At 40.0% G+C, this 22,655-nt stretch overlaps 2 protein-coding genes across 2 annotated transcripts in view; one reads left to right on the top strand and one right to left on the bottom strand.

Annotated features, from left to right (window-relative positions):
* The first annotated feature begins 6,941 nt into the window (after positions 1-6,941).
* Positions 6,942-20,895, top strand: LOC138635456 (glutaminase kidney isoform, mitochondrial-like). Its single transcript, XM_069722935.1, has 18 exons — positions 6,942-7,240; positions 8,954-9,041; positions 11,058-11,179; positions 13,179-13,308; positions 13,394-13,473; positions 13,611-13,774; positions 14,457-14,515; positions 16,591-16,623; positions 16,721-16,779; positions 16,853-16,919; positions 17,056-17,106; positions 17,958-18,134; positions 18,247-18,378; positions 18,487-18,579; positions 18,760-18,821; positions 19,307-19,383; positions 19,508-19,571; positions 19,696-20,895. The coding sequence occupies exons 1-18, from the start codon at positions 7,044-7,046 to the stop codon at positions 19,850-19,852; spliced, it is 1,812 nt and encodes a 603-aa protein (XP_069579036.1). The 5' UTR covers positions 6,942-7,043; the 3' UTR covers positions 19,853-20,895.
* The window catches only part of spryd4 (SPRY domain containing 4), a 4,641-nt gene continuing 2,836 nt past the window's right edge, over positions 20,851-22,655 (bottom strand). The window contains exon 2 of the mRNA XM_069722940.1: positions 20,851-21,847. Within this exon, the coding sequence (XP_069579041.1) occupies positions 21,306-21,847 (542 nt within the window). The 3' untranslated portion in view covers positions 20,851-21,305. The remainder of the gene's footprint in view (positions 21,848-22,655) is intronic.

A 22,655-nucleotide genomic window follows, 5' to 3' on the forward strand; every position in this document is an offset into this window, starting at 1 on the left:
GCTTGGCCTGGCCCGGCCAAGAGATGCACCTTCACTTTCACATTAAGCAGCAGAGCACAGGTCAAGATCTGACTCAACATGACATTGTATCAGTGAATAAGAAAAATCCCGAGCTGAATTTCAGTGCCATTCTCTGTGTTGCTATGATTTACATGGAATAATAAAAAAAAAACTTTAAGTTTTAATTTGGACAAGCCTTTAAAAAAAACAACCTCTAAGTTATTTTGGGATACATACAAAATACCTTACAGCGTAGACAAACTTGATAAAATCCTTTGCTACTCTTTTACCACCTGAGAACTGATCACCAACTATAGTATGGTAATACATCATAATATTTGAAACTATGGCCAAATCCAGGTCTCTCTAATCCTTGTTCTGAGTTTTCTACAGAGCTGGACAAGATATACTAAAGACTGTACAAGCTTAAGTAACAGCAAGGAAAACTTTCAAATCTAAAGTTCAAAAAATTACTAGCAACTTCATTTTTTTCTCCATAAAATATTGGCAAAATTTCTAAAGCTTAAAAATCATTGTGTGATTTTACTTATTCAATTGAATTACATGTGTTTTGAATCTGCATATGAAACTTTTCTGTAACTAAATTCTGTGGCTATTACGTTTTACCTGACAGCTAGATGCATGAGGAATTTGTTCTTTGTAAATATTATATGTATAGACCCTTGCGAGAGGACAAAATATTCCTTCATGTTTCCAGGTCAATGAAGTGCTACTTGCAGTTAAACTCTTATAGGAACTCAACACTGGGTCAGCGGGGTTGTTTGTGTCCTTTTAGTCTCTTGGATTATGGATTACTCTGCAGACTTTAGACAACCTTTAAGTGTTGAGCTGACCAATCAGCAGTTATGTCACGTTCCCATTACGGTCAAACTTTATGAGAGGCTTGTCGGTTTGGACAAAGACAATCAACAAGAGTTTGTGAGATCCAATTAAAAGAACAAGTCTTCTGTGTCCTGCATTGAAGGAAAGTTCCCTTGCGATATTGCCATGGGCCTCAATATTCTGCAATCAGCAGTTAAATGCCATGTTTACTATATCACTTGATTATATCTAGTTTAAATGTCCAGTATGTCTGGAACAGGATTTATTTAACTTCATAGCAACATTGCTACCGAAATAGCACATGTATGCCAGAATTATCTATTGTGAAGCTGAGCCAGAAGGGTGATGAAACGTCTGTGTGATCTTTATCGTGTTCCTCTCCGGTAGATAGGCCCAGGTGAGTGGGCTTGAAAGGGGGTCTTTGTCACGAGGAGAAGCACGGCAATTCCAGGGTCACAACCTGTGGAGAGCCCCCTCCCCCCCTCAAATCATATACAGGAAAGAAAGATTTGAAGCTGACATCTTACCTCTGCCAGGCCTATGAGTGGTTTGGTATATTGGAAATACGTTTAGGGCACAAGTTACTAGAAAACTGCTCAAACCTCAGCACAGTTCACCCCACTGGAACCCAGAAACATCGCCTCTCTTGTGCACTGTTTTACTTTTGTCCTCGTTTATTGTGACTATGAAGTCTGATCGTCGTAGCTCTGGTTAGTACGGCTGCTCCTGAGGAAAATAGATTGTTTTTTCTGTTTTTAGTCATTTCAAGTTTAACAAGCCACAGCAACTTGCGGTAATGCTGATGAGTCGAGCCACAAACACATTTCAGGAATTTAAACAACCAAATCCCCAGCTGAATCAATAATCAGTATCTTTAAACGCAATGGAGTACACAGTGGCATTCTGCGCTAACACTCGGTCCCAATTTTCTGTCAGGTCAAGTCTTTGTTGCTGTGTCACGTAAAGAAAGATGACGGGGCTTTAACATTGGGAAAGACTGTTAAATTGGAACTTTGTAGTTTGAGAAAAGATGAAGACAAAACTAACGCACCCTTAAATCACAGCAAGATAGTGAAAAGACTACAATAATCATCTGATTACGCCATGCCAGAAGAAGCAACTCTGATAATCTAGAGATCCTAAAGAAATTACTGTCACCATTTATAGCATCCGACAAGTGCTGAGAATGTATAAACGCTTAACGCAAACACAGCAGACAGCTGTGAAGCAATCATTTGATATTCATCAGTGCAGCATTGCTACAGCTCTCCTTAAAACGTTATTACAGTAATGTCCCTGAATGCCTGTGCAACTTCAGCTGCAGATCTGAATCAATGTACGGCAGGAATATTGAGTCCAGCTCAGCTCCACACATCCTTTTTCTCCGGTGCTCTGACTGTATGCTGCCTTCTGCCGTCTCCCAGCACACACAATAGGCCTCTGTGTGCACGGGCCGCGGAATGCTGCGAGATGGCAGGGCAGTGGGATAGCTGCATGGTGAGGATGGGGGTTGGTGGGTGAGGAAGGGTGGGGAAGTTTGGAGGATGAAAAGGGGGAGGCGCGGGGGGAGGGCGGGGGGTGGTGGTTTGAGGGCAGGGGAAGGGGAAGAGATGGCAGTGACGGAAGGAGGGTGGTGATGAGGGGGCTGATCTTTCACTACTGTACGGGTGCACAGAGGCTCCAGGGGTCTAGAGGGTGTCTAGGTTTCGGCACAGTGACCGTAGCAGAGGGGTGGCTGTGGTCTTTTGTGTACAGGCAGACTGTGGACGGGAGGGTGGTCAGCACCCATCTGAAGGAGAGCAGAGTACGAATAGGCCCGGGGAGATGAAAGAGTGCTTCACAATGTTTCGGCTGTAATTAATTAGAAGACGAACAGATAAGACACTACTGGCTACAAGACACACAAAGGGCATCGCTACGGCTTAAGGGAAAGAGTTGACTTTAAGAAATAATTCCAAACTTTGATGAGAAACAAAATCCAATAAATATTCAAATATCTGGACTCAATATCCCCACTAGCGGTCCCATGAGGCTGTCATGCTAGATACATACTTGAAAACAGAAACTGAAGCTAACAAGAAACTAATAAGAAGCTGAGGTCGTAAAAAATTCCCTCTTTGAACTACTATTCCTGCACTGCAGCTCAGTAAGGAAACAGACTCCAGAGACACACAAAAAAGAAACTCAATACTAAAAGGACAGTAAAGCTGAAATAAAGCCACTTGATTTGACCAAATTAGATCGATCAAGCCTCAGCTAAACAATGTGGGTTTTGTTCCCTATTTAACTTGAGGATGGGACAAATTAAGAACTGAACCTAAAAAAGAGGAACCGTTTCAGACAGCTCATGAAAGGTCATGAGCTGTCTGAAACGGTTCCTCTTTTTTTTTTCATGTGGTGAAACATCATTAACTATAATTCCAACCTCGTGTTTGTATGCCTTCACTTCACCAACAGTCAAGTAGCAGTTTTCATCCTTAACTGTATTCGTATAAAATGTGTCGTATAGACTTTGAAATGATATGCCCAATAAAAATCTGATAGAACACAAAGTCGCAGAAATGATAGTAAAAAAATGCCTTAAAACATGGATGTTGCTGCAAAGAAGCTACAGATGCTTACATACATCTTCAACCCAACAGCAAAGAAGATCTGTACAGTCATTACAATTCAGTGTCAGCAATTCAGTGTCCAACCAACTGTGAAATTAGGTCACAATCTCCCCCTCTGTTCCTGACTTATGGCATTGAATAATGACCAGAAAAGCGTTTTTGCAGATTATTATGACGGCACTGTGAAATTGACCTTTGACCTTTTTGATATTCAATGTCATCACTTCATCATTTTATCCTAATAGACATTTGTGGGAAAGTTTGTCATAATTAGCGAATGACTTCTCGAGTTCTGGACACAAAAATACGTTGTATTTTATGAGGTCACAGCAACCTTTCACCCACAAAATGTAATCAGTTCATGCTTCAGTTGATGTGAACTTTTGTGCCAAATTTCAAAAAATGACCCTCTAAACGCTGTTATGATATCACATTCACAAGCCCAGGAAAGGCGTGTGTATGTACGTACATAACAATTGATGGAGGGACAGAGCTTTTGTGTGGCATCAAAGTTTACAACTTAAACCGGCCATTCCTGAAGGCACCCCAGGGCGTCATGGCAACCACTTTCTATGTACAGATCAATAGATATGGTTATGGTTAGGTTAAGTCCCCAGGAAATAAATGAAAGTCCATGTAGTGTCCTCCGAAGTGATGGGAACACTACTGTGTGTGCGTGTGCGCGTGCGCGCGTGTGTGTGTGTGTGTGTGTGTGTGTGTGTGTGTGTGTGTGTGTGTGTGTGTGTGTGTGTGTGTGTGTGTGTGTGTGTGTGTGTGTGTGTGTGTGCGTGTGCGTGTGTGTGTGTGAGATCCCCTGTGTGGGTTAGAGTCCATTTAGAGAAGAGATGGAATTCCTTTCACTCTGGGTGGCATCGGGGATAATGGCCCTTATCCTTTAATTTGAGAGATGCATTAAATGATGCATTAAATCTCTACAGGCATTCAATAGTTTCTATTAAGGAGCTTTGTTTCGCTATGTGCTGTTCTTATTTCATGCCTCTGCTTGATATGAAATTATTACCGTGCAGACGGTGTAGCAGGCTTTGGGTTTAACTTAAACTGGAAATGGATTAAATTAAGATGTTTTACGCACTTCGTCTCCGAGGTAATATTCGAACAGAAGTGGTGTGTGGTAGCATGAGTAGAATATGTTTCAAGGCCCAGAGGGGCTTTGGGTGATTTGGGTGGGAAAAAAAGCATGCATCAGTCCTGTGAAAACAGCGGCGTAATTGGTGTAATGTGGCAAATACAGGCTGATAATAAGGATAAGTAATGTTTCCCCATGGTTTCAATTACTTTAGAATTAATTGATAACTCTTACTCTGTTCATTACCACACATTTTCTTGTAAACTTTAAATTAACTTGAAATAAAGAGTCATAGCCTTCCACTTACGGGCAGCTCTTTTTAATTTTCCTGTGCAGTATATTTATTTTATGACCCCAAAGTCAAATTTCTTTCTGATTAATCCAACTGCTCCAATCACATTTCAGTAGCTTCTACCCTTTTCCTTCTTCCAGTCCCTAAAACTGCCTGTCCAAAGTGGCCTCTAAGCCAGGGCTTTAGCCAGACCTCCAGATTACTGAGCCTGAATCAAAGCACCAGACTCGGTATGTTTCTTTTCCTGTGTGAGATGGAGGGGGGAAGAGGTTAAGTTTGTGCAGGCTTGGTGAGTGCAGTGAGGGGGGCTTTCTCACACAAGATGGAGGATGAAGGGACAAAGGTGGCATTCATTGGCCCAGGAATGGAAAACATTTTCTCCTGAAAACAGAGAAGCTACAACCGGCAGAGGTAGCGGCGAGAGGCCATGGGTTAGCCTGCACCCCTTTGGAGAAGTCAAATGGCTAGAAATGCAGAAGAGACGACCACAAGCTAGTGAGGCCTTATTTAGTTGGTAATGGAGATAATAGCGTGTCACCTTCTAGGATCTGTCTAGAAAGTGATATCACAGTCTGCAACAATAACAAACACGATATGTATATTGTAAAACTGAACATGGGCGTTGTGAGTTATCACCTGGGTCCTTTCCACTTTCTTGAATGATTTAAATTGTATCCATAAAAAGCTCCCTGAAATATTAAAAAGATTTAAAATAAAGCAAAAAAGCAAACAACTGAAATTTCCAACTGACTTTCCATAATTTGGCAAAATGTCCCACCATTGTGAGCTACTGTCTGACCAAGGAGAAATAAGGTATCGTGATGCTCATCACTGAGCATCTCAGAGGAGCCGACATCAAAGACAGGAAGTCAGATCTCAAATTTAAAAAAAATAATATAAAAAAAATATATTTAAGTGTGTTTGAAGTACCAGAAAATCTGCCAAGAAACCCTCTGGAGAGGAAGGATCTGAGACACATAACTGTGATCTATCCTCAACAAACAACAGAGTCGGAGAACAGAGACTGACCTGAGTAGAGGGTCCTGGAGTGAGTACGCCACCTAGAGGACAAGACAGTAAGATTTCAATGCATCAGTGCGGAAAACTCGCCATGGGGTGTCACCATCTCACAGCGGTAGAAATAATTCTCTGGTGGCAACCTGCCTGCTTTTTTACATTCATTATTTAGTAGACAACAATACACATTTGATCAGTCACACCCCGCTCAGATTTAATGAGTAATAACAAAATTAAATCTAACGACTGACAGATTTATAATTATACCTTTTGTGATACTGACAACCGACTCACCAAATGATAGTCAAAATGCAGCACAGATATTCAAGATACAGATCATGAATTATGCAAGATATCATGATCATGATTATCATTATCAACAGTACAAATAACAACGACAGAGTAATAATAAAACATCGTTGTAGTTCTGCTACAGCAAGGAGTAACGCCTTACAGTGGTAATGTACAGAAAACCTAAAAAGCATTAATATAGTGAAATAGGCGTGTGCATAATTAACAGTAACAATCATAATTCTAGGCCTTAAATTGTCTGATTTTTGTGGTATCTTCAATCAACCAGATTGCTGGCATTTGTTTACTGATCCAAGGCCAGTTTATGTTAAATATCACAAGTTCGACAGTGCAAGATAAAGTTTGTTTAGTAAAATCGTCCCAGGGTTAACTCCACATAATCTCAGTTTAAATTTGGGGCCCTTGTATTTTCAAGTCGCAGCATTGTAACATTATTCATTGTTATTCATGTTGTCTTTCAATTTGGAATGCAATTGATGAAATATTTTTGGAAGATCATTAAGTGACAAAAAGCTGATATCTTACAATAAAGAGACAACAAATATGCAGGACCATAGTCGAAGAATGAAAGGGATTTTCCGTCTTTTCTAATCAGTAACTGGAGTGGAAATAACAGTGGCAGTAATACCTGGTAGGCTAAATCAAACACCAGTTTCATTTTAGTGGCCGCAGGTTATTGACCCTGCGGTGCTGTCCGTGTCACCGCCCCGCCCCCAGCAGCAGCCTGTACTTGATCCAGTCTGGAAGACAGCAGCTGCTATTAAAGCTCCGAGGACCAAGGGGCACTGGTCACAAATATCTCTCAGGATCAGCTACTGGTTGGAAAAAAAAACACAAAAAAACCTCTTGAATTATTCAAGCTTGAGCCCTACTTATCACAATGCATTGCATGAAAAGTCTGAGGACAGCTAACCCGGGAATCTTGCAGCTATTTAAAAATGCAGGGATCTCCGCCAGAGTTGGAGCCAACAGGACTCAGCAACCTGTTCCTCTCCCCTGCTGGGCCGCAGCATCACCCCACACCCACAGAGCCTTTCATCCCCAGCAGGGCCCTGATGTGGACCAAGGACACTCCAAGTAGGTCACACCAGGCCGGCACGCGTAATTAGCCAAAAATATTAATCAATATTATTATTCATAAATGTGCAACTGTACTGCCACTGCATTCCTGTGGCTGTCTCGTGATTCAAACTACTAGTAATAGATAACCACTCGTGGAGTAAAATATAAATGTTTAAAAGCACTAGTTAGAATACAACTCAGGAAAAGATGAACATTTTGAGGGAAACGCTTACCATTTTTTTACTAGAGATACGAAGATCGATGCCGCTCTCACATGTGTGTTAAACATTTTTAAACCACAGCCAGGAGACCTGTAACTGAACAAACTATTATCCATATTGGATAATCCTGACCACCCTCTCCACCACCTGCTGCAGGGACAGCGGAGCACTTTCTCCAAAAGATTCCTCCAGCTCCGCTGTCACAAGGACAGATACAGGAGATCATTCCTGCCGACAGCAATAAGACTATAAAATAACTCACCTCATTTGTTATCACATTTCAGTTTTTGTGAAGGTAAACTGGTTATAATGTGTTTAATTAGTAAGCTATTTTTTTGTTTTTTAGCCTTGGCCAGAGGAAGGCCATCTGTTACCCCTTTCTTTCAATGTTTTTCCAAAGGTAACCGTTTCCTGGTTGGAGGTATGTATTGATTAGAGCTGCAGCTATTAGTTGATCAACAGGAAATCAAGCACAAATTGTTTTGTGTGTTTTAACTTCTCACATAGAACGATTCTGTGGTTTTCTTTCTGTCTCACATGAGATTAACTGAACATATTTGTAATTTGGACTGTTGGTTAAACAAAAAGCTCAAGGTGCCATCTTGGTTTGGGCTAAATTAGAGCGATTTTTCACTATTTTACAGCATTTTGTAGCACAATCATTAGTCGATTATTTAAAACAAATAGGTAGATTAAACAAAAATAATTTTTAGTTGCAGCACTAATATAGATATTTTTGTTAAAAGCTGCTAATGTGCTGTAATGAAAGAGATATATGTGTCATCATTTATGAGGTGATTATTAATAGGCTACCGCAATAATAAAGTAAAAAAAATGGAGGCAGTAAATCACTTTTTACTATTCTCTGTCAATTACTAAATTCCATGCATGTTTAAACACCATGCAGTTTTTGATGGTAAAACTGCTCATTATGTCAATTTGTTTATTTAAAGAGAGTTTCACTGCATACATCCACACAACAGCAGAAAAGATGCAGAATTTGCAGTACTGTGAAGAAAGTTAATGTGCTCAGGAAGTAATGTGATCACGCCCCGGACTTTTGTATTCATGCTTAAACCAAGACTTTGTATTTGTAATATCAGTTCTTTTCCCAATGTTTAAATTATATTAATGACAGAGTAAATGATTAACACGTTCATACATACAAGTTAAACATTACTGGAAGTTTGCAGTAGAATGTTGCTTTTCCTGGTTTGTACTTTAAATGTTTGCTACTAGATCCACTAAAACATATAATATACTGGTACATTGGATTTCTTTGTTTGTGTAATTGTATTTTGTGTACATACAGGTATGCTATCACGGCTTTTCTCAGAAACCAAGTTCACGTGAAGATCTAGGTCAATAGCTGGACATTTGCCATTATTTTCACTTCTAGACACGTTGTTGACATAATCGTGGAGACGCTGCTCAGGGTTTTGACTTGATACACTGGTGCCTGTGCAATTTTAAAGATCGCAACCTATTCTGTGTTTTTTTTTGACAGAAGTAGGTTGATGTCCAGTATGGAAGACCTACTTTTCTACACCATCACCGATGGCAAAGAGATGATCCCCCTCTTCCAGTTCATCTCTGTGAGTCAGCAGCACATTTACTCTTCCTCTGTCACGTTAAGGACTGTTTTGACTTTTCATGGCATACGTGAACAATACACAGAGACACAATGTCCCTACAGCACTATTCTGTTTCCCAAAAGCGCCTTTGACTTTAGTTAAATCAACCCTGGTGAGCGACACGATAGCCCAGAACAGGAATCAAGAGTGTCCCCAGCTGACTGCATGGTCCATTTTTAAACGGTGTTTAGGAACTTCTTGTGTAATGTGACTAAATATAGCAGGCGTGACACTGAGGACGGAGGTAATTACCATCTGGGAGCAACATGTAATATATTACATTTTAAAGGTTGTACTACCAGATTAGACTAGATTCAAAGCATAATATAAAGAACTTTCTGTGCTTCAGTTTATAATTTTAAAGTTTTGCAAGGGGAGGGCCAGTACTATATCCAACATACTCAGAAGATGAATAGACACTGATGAACATTAACTATTTGGTAGTATTTTATTTACATTTTTATGTATCTTTGATAACCATGGTGTGACTTTTTAGACTGTCACGTAAAAAGGCAGACATCTGGTGACCTTGGTGTCTATGACAACTCAGTCATTTTAAAAAGAGGCATACATTTAGGAGAAGAGACGTGTGTCAACACAGGCGGCATGTTGTTACACCACAGATGACTGGATGTGTTTGTCGAGGTGATGTAGGCAGAAGGTACATGGTGAAAGTGCTAGTCAGTATTCTTGCATATGAATAACAATTGCAAAAAAAAACGTCCCCTCAACAGACTCAAAGTCAGCCGACAAGAACACTTGTTTGAAAAGAAACAAGAATGAAAGCCAGATTTAAGATAAGTTAAATTTACTTAAGAAAACACATTTTCAAAGTTGCTTTAAATTTTTTTTTATTTTTTTAAATTAGCGACTAATGCCCAGTTAAGATCAAGATATATCAGACAGGAAATTGTATGACAAATTCTGTCTGAACCAGGCAAAAAATATTTTTATAGCAATCTAACACATGTAAATTCTGTATTCTGTAATTAATGAATGTACTACAAAGCATCCTAACCTACTATAAGTGAAAATCGTTATCACCAATAATTGTTATGGCTGTAACAACAGTTGAAAAACAAGCTGTTATTTACTTGAACTTTAAACTGAAAGATATTGTGTTTATTTGAATAGAAGAATAATAAAACCTGGTAATATTCACATTTATGAATGTAGAACCAGAAAATATTTTGACTTTTTGTTCTTAAAATTTGTTTATAAAATTAAAATAGTTGTACAATGTAGAAAAACTTTCTTAATCCTTTCAAGTTCAATATGACTATGCGTATTTAACAGTTTCCATGCATTTTGTTGAAATTCGGGTATTTGGGGTACTTAATGATTTTTATCAGGTACTATGTCAGGTAATCTAAATCACTATATTTTGCCAGCCAAGCTCTCATTCACATCTGAAGTGTGTCTGTTTTGTATAGTATTCTATTTTTGAAGGCAAAGCTGCTTACAGACCGAAACAGAAATCCTACTCGCACAGTCAGTTGAATAATAAAACTCTAAAATAAGCTCAGGAACACCATGCGCACAACTCCAACTTCAACATTTCCTGCCCTGAAGCTAAGACTCACCGGCATTCAATAACTGCAACAGCAAACTTCCAGCCATGTGATTTTATCTGTTTGCTCAATGAATCAGTCATCAGATGAGTCAAAAAAACACTGGAGCCTCTCTGGTCAGGAGGGTCATGCACATGGTGTCCCCAAAATAGACACACATGGTACATACAGTAACTGTCAGTGTGACTTGCACAAACGATCTATAGCTGTATGTCTTCCGCAGAACCTTTTGTGCCAACCTGAGTCTATAAAGTCCCTTAACTACCGTATATGTTCCACTTACACGTGTTTCATACTCTGCTTGTTGATATATAAATTCCGTCACGTCAGGTCAATTCTGTCATTTATGACCCCCTCTTTTCTTCCCTTGTTTTATTTTGCTCATATCCTTTTTCCAACTCTGTAGGCTTTGAGAAAAACAGGTCTGTTGACGTCTGACCCTCGGCTGCGTGACTGCGTCCATCAGATGCGACAATCCTCACGTGACTCTAATGGGCCAGTGATGATGGACAAGAAGTTCTTCAGGAGGTGTGAAAAGCTTTGTTTATTTATGGAGGCATAGTAATACACGCAGCTGTTCAAATGGGAGTGTTCAACCTTTACCTGCACGTGAAAACCTGGCAGGACACATTCTGCATAACCGCTGTAATTTGGTGTTGATTCGAATGTCGTTTCTGATAGATTTTCATTTGAGCTTGAAAAAAGTGAGAATTTTGCCAAAATACGGATCAGAATGTGAAAGGTGTAAAGAAAGGTTATATTAAGGGTCTGTCCTGATTATTTGTTTACGCAATGGAGTTGATCTGGTGTCAGCGCTATTTAAGTCTAAGAGCCTGACAGAGACAGGCGTTTTATGGCTGACAGCTGCTGCAAACCAAATTCACAGTCATGCATGCCAGCCATTGCAGTAGAGGGTGCAAGAAGACAGAGGGATCTCTGGGGCTGTTAATGAAAGGGTATTATTCTGGTTGAGCTCCAGACTGTGACAATTACATCAGTAGGCTCAAGACAGATCTGTAAGCACCAAGCAGACTGCTGTCCAAATACTGGAGCATTATTTCCTGACTAACAAGTATAATCCAGTCAGATTTATCCTTTGGCCTGGAACAGCACAGGGTCACACAGTGTGGCTATCTCTGTCACACTTAATTGGCCATCCCTGACTTTCTTTTCTTGTTTTCTTAAACTTGTGAGGTTATCTGCTCCTGAAGAACACTCAAAAGCCCACTATAAATAGGCTACTAGAAATAGAGACAGCCATCTTATGTTTTTTTTTTTTTTTTTTTAAAGAAATGACCCACATGGATAATGCAAGGTCTCTCCACTCTCTTTTCCTGGTGTCCCAAAACCTCATGCTACCATCGCCACGGATTAGTGAGGACTCCAGACCAGATATTTTGGTTTATGCCATCTGTGACAGAATGTGCATACTTTTCCTTGAGAGCTGACCCACATATAGAAATGAAAATGTATAATAGGTATAGGGATGTGCTGATATCTGCAGGTTTATTTACCCTTTCAGCCTGGTGTTTATTGGCCAGAAGAAGGTAAAAAACCCATTAAGGTTTAGAATTAAATGGAAATTGATTGATTATAGTTATACAAACAGTGATTGGGGCCTTTTCTGACAAATGATTGGATTCAGTTCTAGAGCAAAAAGGACAGGAGTCTTCAGAAAGCAGAGCCTAGTGTTCTTTCAACAACATAATTGAAAAAAAAAAATGTTTAGCCACTAAGCTAAAGTAACCTAGTTAACATATCTTATTGACGGAGGTGAAATTAGCCATAGCAGGCTGTAGCTGACTCTGCTAGTGTGCCTGCTAACCGAGCAGCACCTTGACTGCTATGATAATGGCTTAATGGCACGTATGCAAATATAACCTAGCCACCATGAATTTCGTTCATGACGTCTCTGCCCTGGAAATGCCCATTATAGCCACATTTACTCACTGCCTTCTTGTTTTTCTGTCATCTTCATGTTGAACTGTGGTCGTTTTGCTCCTCCTATTTATGGCTTGGTTTTATGGGGTGTATTTGTTTTTGGTACAAAGTAGTTTAAATGACAAATGGTTTATTTGAATTAACCAGGACACTGTCTCTGGAAAGACATGTTGCTATTAAATGTTTTATGTAAATTTTCAATGCTGTGAATTTTTGTTTGGCTGGCATCAGAATGGCTCATATACCTGTATTAAAACCTGAACAAACAAAACCTAAATTATCTGCATGAACAGAAGGCGTTAGGAGACATTGAGAAAAACACATTTTTTTGTTATTTGGATTAAACAGCTGTTTTAGAGTTTATCAAAACTTTTTCTGTCTCCAGTGCTGTTCTGTTTAAAGTAAACTCTCTATTTGCACAAGTGTTTTGCAGCAATTGCCATTCTGTTAATAATGACATTTGTCAAATATTGATGTCTGTAAAAAAAAATTCCATACTAATTGCAGCATATGTATTTGAAGTGTTTTTTTTGTTTTTTTAAATGTTCCTCCATGATATCAGCTCAGTCATTATGTCCTCACGTAGGTGTGTGGGAAACAACATCATGTTGCTGACGAAGGCTTTCAAGAAAAAATTTATCATCCCCGACTTTGAAAAGTTTGCCCACCAGGTCGGTAGGATGTATGACCAAGCACAGCAGCAGGAGGCAGGACAAGTAAGTATCAGACTCACACACATACTGATTCAGTGTCTGATCATTTATCATAGCACACTCTCATGTGTTTTGTGTCTTTATGCAGGTGGCTGATTACATTCCACAGCTGGCCAAGTTCAGCCCTGATCTCTGGGGTGTATCTGTGTGCACGATCGATGGGCAGAGGTGCGGTACCAGCTCCGTTTTAATCTACCCTACCATCCTGAAAATCTCCCCTGTGTGTTCTGCCACACTAACACTCCTCCATTATTTTGTTTTTGTGTTGTTTCTGTGCTTCTCCATTACATCCTCATGCTGTGCAGACACTCGGTGGGTGACACTAAAGTTCCCTTCTGTCTGCAGTCGTGTGTGAAGCCTCTGGAGTATGCCATCGCCGTGCACGAGCTTGGCAGTGATCACGTTCACCACTATGTGGGCAAAGAACCCAGTGGATTCAAGTTCAACAAACTCTCACTAAATGAAGAAGGCAAGTGATGTGTGTAATCAACTCCAATTATCCTCTCTACACCAGACTGAGCAGTTCTGAGTGTACGTGTGATTAGTCCGAGCCCACACAAACACACGTTTTCTTCCAGTTATTCAAAGGTCCAAAACACTGCTGCGCATATTGTTCTGTCTACTTGATGACTGGCATCAGATTGCATAGTCTCTCTGAGTAGGTTACATGGCAGAAGAAGAGATCTATGTACAACTTCAGAGAGTAAAAAAAAAATCCTCCGCAAAGCATTTATTGTGTAAGATTTTAGGCTGCAATAAATGTTTTGAAGAGGGTTTTCTTTCTCCTGTGGACTTTCCATATGGATCTAATCTGTTATTGAAAAATGTTGGCAACTCTGGTTCTTGATGTGTAATTTAATGGATTGCTTGTTGGCAGCAGAGCAAAGACAATGTGGGCCAGCCATTATTTTACTAGAAACAAAAGTTGTTCTGATGGACTTGTAGCCTGGCTGTGCACCATTTTACCACCTCACCTTTGTAGCCTTTTGCTATTACATACTCACCTCTGAGGCAAACTGCATGTGTTCAGTTCATTAGCTGATCTAACATCCAAGCCCCCCCTGTTGAAATATACGCTCTTAATCTCAGCAGTTTGTTGCTCTTTTGGTTCGAGGCAAATCAGTGCTAACATGCTCTCATTTCTTGTGCAGATAAACCCCACAACCCCATGGTGAATGCCGGAGCGATCGTCATCAGTTCTTTAATTAAGGTAAAATCGAAAGGCCCGTCAGCACTGAATGCATTAACATGATAACAGATGCTTACCGAATGAAAATGTTGCCATTTTAGAATAGACATACAAAATAACATTATGTCGTTGACTGTTATTAATGAGGCTGTCAGGGCAAAACAAAGAGTCACATCTCAGGAAGTAGTCGGTCACGGCCAAAAATAGTCTCTCCGTATTTAAACCCAGACCTTATTAAATGTTTTTGCCTTCATTTATTACAGTGCGGTCTTGTGTTCTGCTGTAGCTTGTCCCTCGACTCGAATACAGTTCAGAGGGGAAATCATTACTTCAAGTCTTTTTTTGGAACAATAAAAAAAACGAGAAACTCAACAGGATAATTGGAGTCGTTTCCATAAAACCAGTAAAATGAGTCCCACAAACAATGCTTGTTTTTTTTTCTTCAATTTGCATTTAACAGCATCATCAGCAGAAGCAGGAAGTTCTGTAAAACAGGTGCAGCACCCTGTTTCATCTAATTTTCAAACTATTTACTACATGTCTCACACCAAGTTTAACACATTTCATTCATCAAAGCAACAGTCATCCTTGCAGCCCAAGCATCAATATGCAAGAGCCATAAACGATATACAAGTCTACTTGAAATTGGTATTCACTGTGAAACATGAAGTGGCCATTATTTGCAATGTGTGTGTGAGCTGAGTAAGCAAATTTAGTGGCAATTTTTTTCAGTTGAGCTTTCAGTATAGAGACACGTGTGACAATGCTGAGGTTCTTTTTAAAAACTATAATTATGATGGTTTTGAAGGTGTAAACAAATGCCCCACTGGAACTGGATGTTAACTTATTCACAGTCAAAAAGAAAATATTTATATAATCTGGGTTGAGACTCACTGAGCAAACTCACTCCCGAAGTACGACGTCAGCAACAGTTATCTATCGGCTGGACTCTACGTCCCTGCAGCGGCTGGACTCTGGTCCTCACCGTCTGACTGACTTCCCATCACACTTATCTGTTAGCATTGCCTTTTATAGTCTAAAGCACGCGGGAGGGCGGATTTTAGCCGTTATTGGTTGTGTGTGTTTCACGTGTGGAGTTTTTTGAAGAAATTCGCGGGGCCTCTTCTAAAATGTGGGTCAAGTGCAGCAGCGAGGGAGGCACTCAGTGTTTGGGCCTGACAACAGGGGCGTGTGTGCCCGTCTGGCCAATTACAGCCTCCGGAGCAGAAGGTGTGTTAGCTACCCTCGCTGCTGCTGCTGCTGCTGCTGCTTGTACACCGAGGATGTCAATATTTGTGTGGACAATTTGTATACTGTACTTAGAAATGATTTATAGAGAGCGAGAGAAAAGGTTATATACTTAAAAGCTGAACCTTAGTGCAAAGGAAAGGGTCAAAATTGATGAAAGCTGTTCCATACATTCTGCAATATTAATGCCCCCCCGGTGGGAATAGCTGCCTACGAAAGCTGAAAAGTCAGAAATGTATGTTTTGTTCAAAAAGTCATTGTATCCGTGAGAACGCCAGAGAGAAACTACATGAAAAGACATAAAAAACAACAACTCTTCTATTGGCTTTGAGGTTCAGCCTCAGGTCTTCCCTTCAGCTCAGTTACTTTCTGATCTCATCCGTAACCTTTTTAGTCATTAAATATGAATGTGGCTGCCATCCCTATATGGTAACTTTACAACTCGGTAATGAGCCCCTGCTGCTCCATGAAATCCAAGCACAGCCGTAAACAGCCCCCGGGCTACAGTGAGCCCGCTGCTACGTGGACTCACATGCTCAGGTCAACACACACATGCCATACCACAACACCCATCCAAGGCTTGACTCAAAAGTATGCTTCCGTGTCAAAGGAAAAAAAAAAAAAAAAAAAAAAAAAAAAAAAAAAAAAAAAAAAAAAAAAAAAAAAAAAAAAAAAAAAAAAAAAAAAAAAAAAAAAAAAAAAAAAAAAAAAAAAAAAAAAAAAAAAAAAAAAAAAAAAAAAAAAAAAAAAAAAAAAAAAAAAAAACTCAAACACCGCCATCTGTAGGGACTGTTAGCACCTTTCAAATGTGGCATCAGAAAGTCATTTTTTTTTCTCCTCTTTGACAGCCTCATTCAAATACAGCTGAGAGGTTTGACTATGTAAGTAAATGCTTCTCATTTTCAGTCTTTTTTTTTTTAAAATTGTTTTTCATTTGGTCTCCTTTCTGAACTGTCTCTAAACACGATGTTATTGCAGGTGATGGAGTTCTTGAAGAGCATGGCTGGTACAGAGTATGTGGGCTTCAGCAATGCCACGTGAGTTCTGTGCTTCAAGGAATGTAAAGTGACTGTCCTCTGATTGTTTTCACAAGTGCTGCTTCTCCTGCAGTTTCCAGTCAGAGAGGGAGACCGGTGACAGGAATTTTGCAATTGGTTATTACCTCAAAGAGAAAAAGGTGTGTTTTTGTGATTAGGATCAGGATTAGGGTTTTATATTCAGTTACAATCACTTCAAGTACCTGTTCAGTGTCCAGGAATTTGTATCTAATGAATATGCTTGGTGTGTTCTAACTTTGATCTTAATCCTTGCAGTGCTTTCCCGACAATGCAGATATGATTGGGGCCCTTGACTTCTACTTTCAGGTGAGATTGTTTTTGAAACAGCTTTTACCAATATTTATAAAAGCACCACTAGCAGAGTAGCTCGATGGCTATCACTTTGTTCACCAGTTTGATTCAGACTGAAGTGTCTCAACATCTTTAAGATAGATTATCATGACCAGACATACCAGATGATGAGTCCTACTGACTTTGGTGCTCCTTTGACTTTTTATCTGGTGGTCAAGTTTCAATTTGACCAATGATTTATGATTAAACTCTTACAAACTGTTATTCCAGTCGGCACGCTGACATGCTAATTTAAGAATGGTAAGTATTACAAACATCAGCAGAACATCTGCATGTTAGCACTGTCATTGTGGGTGTGTTGGCGGGCTGATGTTTAGCATTTAGTTTAAAGAACCGCTGTAGAACCTCAGAGAGCCGCTAGTGTGTCTGTAGACTCTTAAAATGAGTATATTAACAGAAGATTATATGTGTAATGTGTCGATCAAAATAACCTGAATTATCACTGGACTCTGCACATATTAAGCGTCAGAGTATGTTTTTTTTTCTAATTGTTTTGGCTTTACAGCTTCTGGCTTTACTGTTATTGTTTGCTGTCATTGTTCAAACACACCACTTAACTGTTTCCTTTGGAAAGCTCGGATAAACATATTAGCTGTCCAGCTCCAAGCAACAGACCCATTAAGTGACTTGCTGGTCAAGAAAGTGGAGCATTTGTTAGTTTAGCAGCCAAAGAGCAAAATATCTCCCTCAGGGGTTAGCAGGCCAAAAAAAAAAAGTGCTTTGAATAATCATATTCTGTAAGTGAACCTTTTAAACTGCTCTCTGTGCCTCTCTGGTCAAGTTTTATTTTCATTTTTCCATCCCAGTTGTGCTCCATAGAGGTAACCTGTGAGTCAGGAAGTGTCATGGCTGCAACTCTGGCCAACGGGGGTATTTGTCCAATAACAGGGGACCGCGTCCTGAGTGCCGAAGCCGTTCGAAACACTCTGAGTCTCATGCATTCCTGTGGCATGTACGACTTTTCCGGACAGTTTGCCTTCCATGTGAGTCCATTTATTTTAAGGTATCAGTCTTTATGAAAGTGCTTTGCAGTCCCAGCAGGTCATGAAGTGTTGCATCGCAGCCTCAGATATTTTGTGGGTTCCAATTTGTTAGGTGGGCCTCCCTGCAAAGTCTGGTGTTTCAGGTGCTGTACTGCTGGTGGTCCCCAACGTCATGGGTATGATGTGTTGGTCGCCACCTTTGGATCGCCTTGGAAACAGTGTCCGTGGCATTCACTTCTGTCAGGTATGCTTTTGTAAGACGCACACAAACACAAATGCTGAGGTGCAAGCATTAATGTATTTTAAATATTATGAAACGCCTTTTATGTGTTATTCAACTCTTATACACTAGGATCTTGTGTCTTACTTCAACTTCCACAATTACGACAACCTGAGGCACTTCACTAAGAAACACGATCCAAGAAGACGATCAGATGACGATCCGGTAAGTTCAGTGCAACAAGTGAAGATGCTGCAATCCCCAATCAGTCTAAAAAGAAAAGTGACTGGTACTTGTGGGGGACTTCAAATTTGACTGAATGACTCAAACAATGCAGACTCACTGTTCCTGTAAAAGGTTTTCAAAACAGTTCTCTCTCATTATATTTTTCTTTTGATCCATCAGAACAAGTCAGTAGTGAACCTGATGTTTGCAGCTTACAGTGGGGACGTCTCTGCTCTGAGGAGGTAAGTCAAATCAAAACAAAGGCCTTTCGTTTATCATCACCTGACGAGTGGAAAACAGTCTAATAATGTCTTCTTAAATGAGCAGTTTGACTGAATGACTCAAATAAGTGAATACACTTTGTCAAAAAACTGTCAGCGTGGAGTGCTCCTCGGGGGTGTGAATTGTTGTCCCATTTTGATTAATATCTGCATTTGGTTTCTAGTCCAGACATTATGTTTCCTATCATGTGTCTTTACCTGCTCCCATGTACTGGGTGACAGTTCATTGGTCCATACTGCATCACTGCACTTGGCCAAAAAATAGTTTAGCATGTAAATCCCCGTAAAATCCACAACTTATTTTCACACGTTACTAAACAAACCTATGTTTTAAAGGTGGGCTGGTAGGCAGATGCAGACTAGCTGCATCCCTCTGTTTCCAGTCTGTATGCTAAGCTAAGCTAACCATCTGGCTTTAACAGTCCTCTGTCTTCGTCACTCCGTAGGTTCGCACTTTCATCCGTGGACATGGAGCAGAGGGACTACGACTCACGCACAGCGCTCCACATCGCTGCTGCAGAAGGTGACACTCTTCATTATTATTTTCATTCTTTAATAATCTCGGCTTCAATGTACTACGGCATTTACATCCCAGTGTTTTCTGTTCTTTGAGCATTGACGTTGGGTTGCTCACGTTTTTCTCTCAGGCAACATGGACGCTGTAATCTTTCTAACTGAAATATGTAAAGTGAATCCCCACATGAAAGACAGGTAGGCCTTTCAACATGAACTCAATTATCTCATATTAGGTAGAAAATGGTAACATTAAGTCCATCGCCATTCTACTAACCATAACTATCCACCCATCTCCATATCACACTTTGTTATCTATCAGATGGGGGAACACACCCCTTGATGACGCCATGCAGTTTGCCCATGATGTTGTTGTTTCAGTCCTGCAAAAGTACCAGAGCGCGTACAAGGACAGGGAGTCAGCAAACAACTCCGAGGAGCAGAAAACCCCACTGGACACGTTGAAGAGCATCGTTTAAACCACAGGGGATCATGACAGTTTGTAATGGAAATGAATCTATTTGATTACACACCTGAAAGGAATGAAAGGACTCAGGATGATTGAGAGAAGTGATGAATGAGTTTATCTTGAATGTGGTCAAATTGTTGTATAATATAAATATGTGATGTTCGTCCTTTATGCTGCTGAAGACTACGCATCTCTGCAGACTGAAGGTTTTGGTGAATAACGTATCTACACAGCACTAATATAAACAAGCAATGGGTTGCTTGTGTGGAAAATATTATATTAATTTACACTATGATTGTGTTGTGTTGAAATGCGAATGAACTGTTTTGTGCTCAGCTTCTTCTAGAGTAAATGCTACTGAATTGTAAATATCTTACATTCTGTGCTTATTTATTTTTGACATGGAAATACTGTATATTGTGCTTTATTAGTTTGTTATTATGCAGGGGTGTTGTGCCTCCTGTGGATTAATTGTATCAATATTCCCAAAGCTGCTGTATTCATTTTTCTACCTCAACGGGAGGTGATTTAGTCGCATTTGAGTATAAAACAGTGGAAGGACCGTTTAATTCATGTGTTTACATGCACATTGGTATGCTGGTTGTGATCATATTTAGGATATGGCCTTTATATGAAACATATCTGCATGTGTCTGGACACGCAGGCACATATTGGTCAACACAAAATACTGCACATATTAAATTACAAAGAACTAAACTCATACGTATTTAAAGTCTCTCAAATAGCAATAGTGAAGACTTCTGCTTGTTAGTATGCAGCCCACTGAAGTGATTGGACTGTGCTACATGCGCAACTAAGTTGTGATAAAAATGTTTTAATGTACAGAAAAATAAAGTGCCATATTAATGCAGAATAAAACTGCATATTAATATAGTTTTAATCATCTCAAATGAATGGATTTTAAAGTAAAAGCAGTAAAATAATTTGTCGCCATGAGGTCAGTGTAAACGTCATCCTGCTGTAAATAACAGAGAAATGTCAACGCAATTACATTGAAGTTGTTTTATTAAACGAGATTCAGTATGAACATGAGACTGAGTAAGGTTTTGTGTTGATTTGAGCTTTGTCACGTTGAGTAATGCCAGAACATTCGGTGTAAGAGGAAAAACTTGGCAGGTAATGTTCCTTTCAGAAACCAAACACACATAATTTTCACATCGATTAGTCTGAGCTACATGAGGTATAGTGAAAAACAGCATCTGTGATGCAATTGCCTGAGGCTTCAGGACACATAAAGTATGACCTTGAGTTGTTAAGAGACGTGATTAACAGGACCACAGAAAAATAACCGGCACCTGCACTTAAGCTATAAATGATTCCCAAGGAAGATATTGCTTTCTTTCCTGCACAGTTATTAAAGATACTGTTGTGGTAAGTATGGCTACCGTACCAAACCCAGCCCGCTGCCTTTCACGGGCATCACAATCGTAGTTGATCCTGCTTCACTTCAGGCCATCGGGCTCCTCTAGACCAGAGTGCGTGAGCAGCTCCCCGTCCCAAAGTCCAAACGCAGGGCAAAGAGGAGCCTTGAACTGAACCCTCAGGGTGTGAATGATCCTGGGCTTCTCTATGTCGACCAGTGCCAGGGTGCCAGCCTCATAGTCAACCAGGATCCCTACACGGTCTGGTTTGCCCACCAGCGTCACGGGAACGATCTTATTGCTGGTCATGGCAAACCACTTTCGCTGAGCGTAGCCGAACACCCAGGAGCAGTTGTTGGTGCCCACGCAGCCGTCTCTGGACATCAGCGAATCAGCCACACCCACACGAAATTCTTGAGACTTTTTGACCGTCACCTCCCAATAGCTTCGTCCACTGCTGATCTTCTCATTACCAAACACGACAGCCCAGTCTCGGAAGCGCTCTGGGTTGTCTTGCACCCGAGTGGGGTCCAGGCCCAGCATGCGGTAGATGACGGCCGTGTCTTTCTTGAAGAGGTCCAGACTGCTGTGGGCCGTTCGCTCATCAAGCTTGAACTGCAGATCTGCAGAGAAAAATCAGGAATGTATTGTGTTATGATGACTTTCAGTTTGATTTCTAAGAATAAATGCCTGACTGGAGTCTATGCTCCAACCTGTATTTTTTTTATGAGCACATCAAATCTCTCATAAAAGCATGTAGACTGGTGTTTACCAGAATGGTGGAATAAATGTTTAACAGTCTCCTTTCACAGCAAACATTCTGACTTGTAGAACACGGATGCGACTGATGGCATCGACTGCAGCAAAAAGGGTCATCATTACTGTTATTACTTCCATCTGTGCTTTTACCGTTATAACAAACCAAAATGCCTTCTGCGAGAAAAAAAAAAAAAAAGATCAGAATTATTGAGGAAACATAAATATAACATCAGGCACTGATGCGAATTAACCTGCACAAGGTTAGTGATATTGATTCGGAAAGCCAAAACAACATGTCAGTTGCAAGTTGAACGGACTTATGAATGTGAAGTGGCAAGAGAGTCTTATGTTCTTTGTAAAAACTGTTAATATAGGCAAAGTTTAAAAGTTTAGTTTGCATTAGTGTATAGAAAAACACGATACGTGTTCTGGATCATTTTATTTTAATAAAGCTAAGCTTGACTCCTTTTGCTACCGGTTTCTCTAATATTGTTATATTGATTGCTATGAACCAGCTGATACTCTGATCTAAGCATTTCACCTGTATAACCATTTTTAAACCGTGCCAAGGATGTTACTTAATTTCCCCACCGTGAGATTAATAAAGTCTAAATCTAATCTAAAGTCTTTGTGCTGTTTGTTTATTTGGCGGCGGTGGAATTATTTTTCACT

This window comes from Brachyistius frenatus, unplaced genomic scaffold, assembly GCF_029030835.1.
Source record: "Brachyistius frenatus isolate BFR_SWC_R1_liver_20210118 unplaced genomic scaffold, ASM2903083v1 Contig_309, whole genome shotgun sequence".
In the NCBI taxonomy this organism is placed as follows: Eukaryota; Metazoa; Chordata; class Actinopteri; family Embiotocidae; genus Brachyistius; species Brachyistius frenatus.

Excerpts from the sequence above, each read along its gene's own strand:
- LOC138635456 (XM_069722935.1), top strand. The coding sequence starts at position 7,044 with ATGCATTGCATGAAAAGTCTGAGGACAGCTAACCCGGGAATCTTGCAG. Across the intron at positions 17,107-17,957 it reads CCCTTGACTTCTACTTTCAG|TTGTGCTCCATAGAGGTAAC; the intron begins GTGAGATTGTTT and ends TTTCCATCCCAG. Across the intron at positions 18,822-19,306 it reads GACGTCTCTGCTCTGAGGAG|GTTCGCACTTTCATCCGTGG; the intron begins GTAAGTCAAATC and ends GTCACTCCGTAG.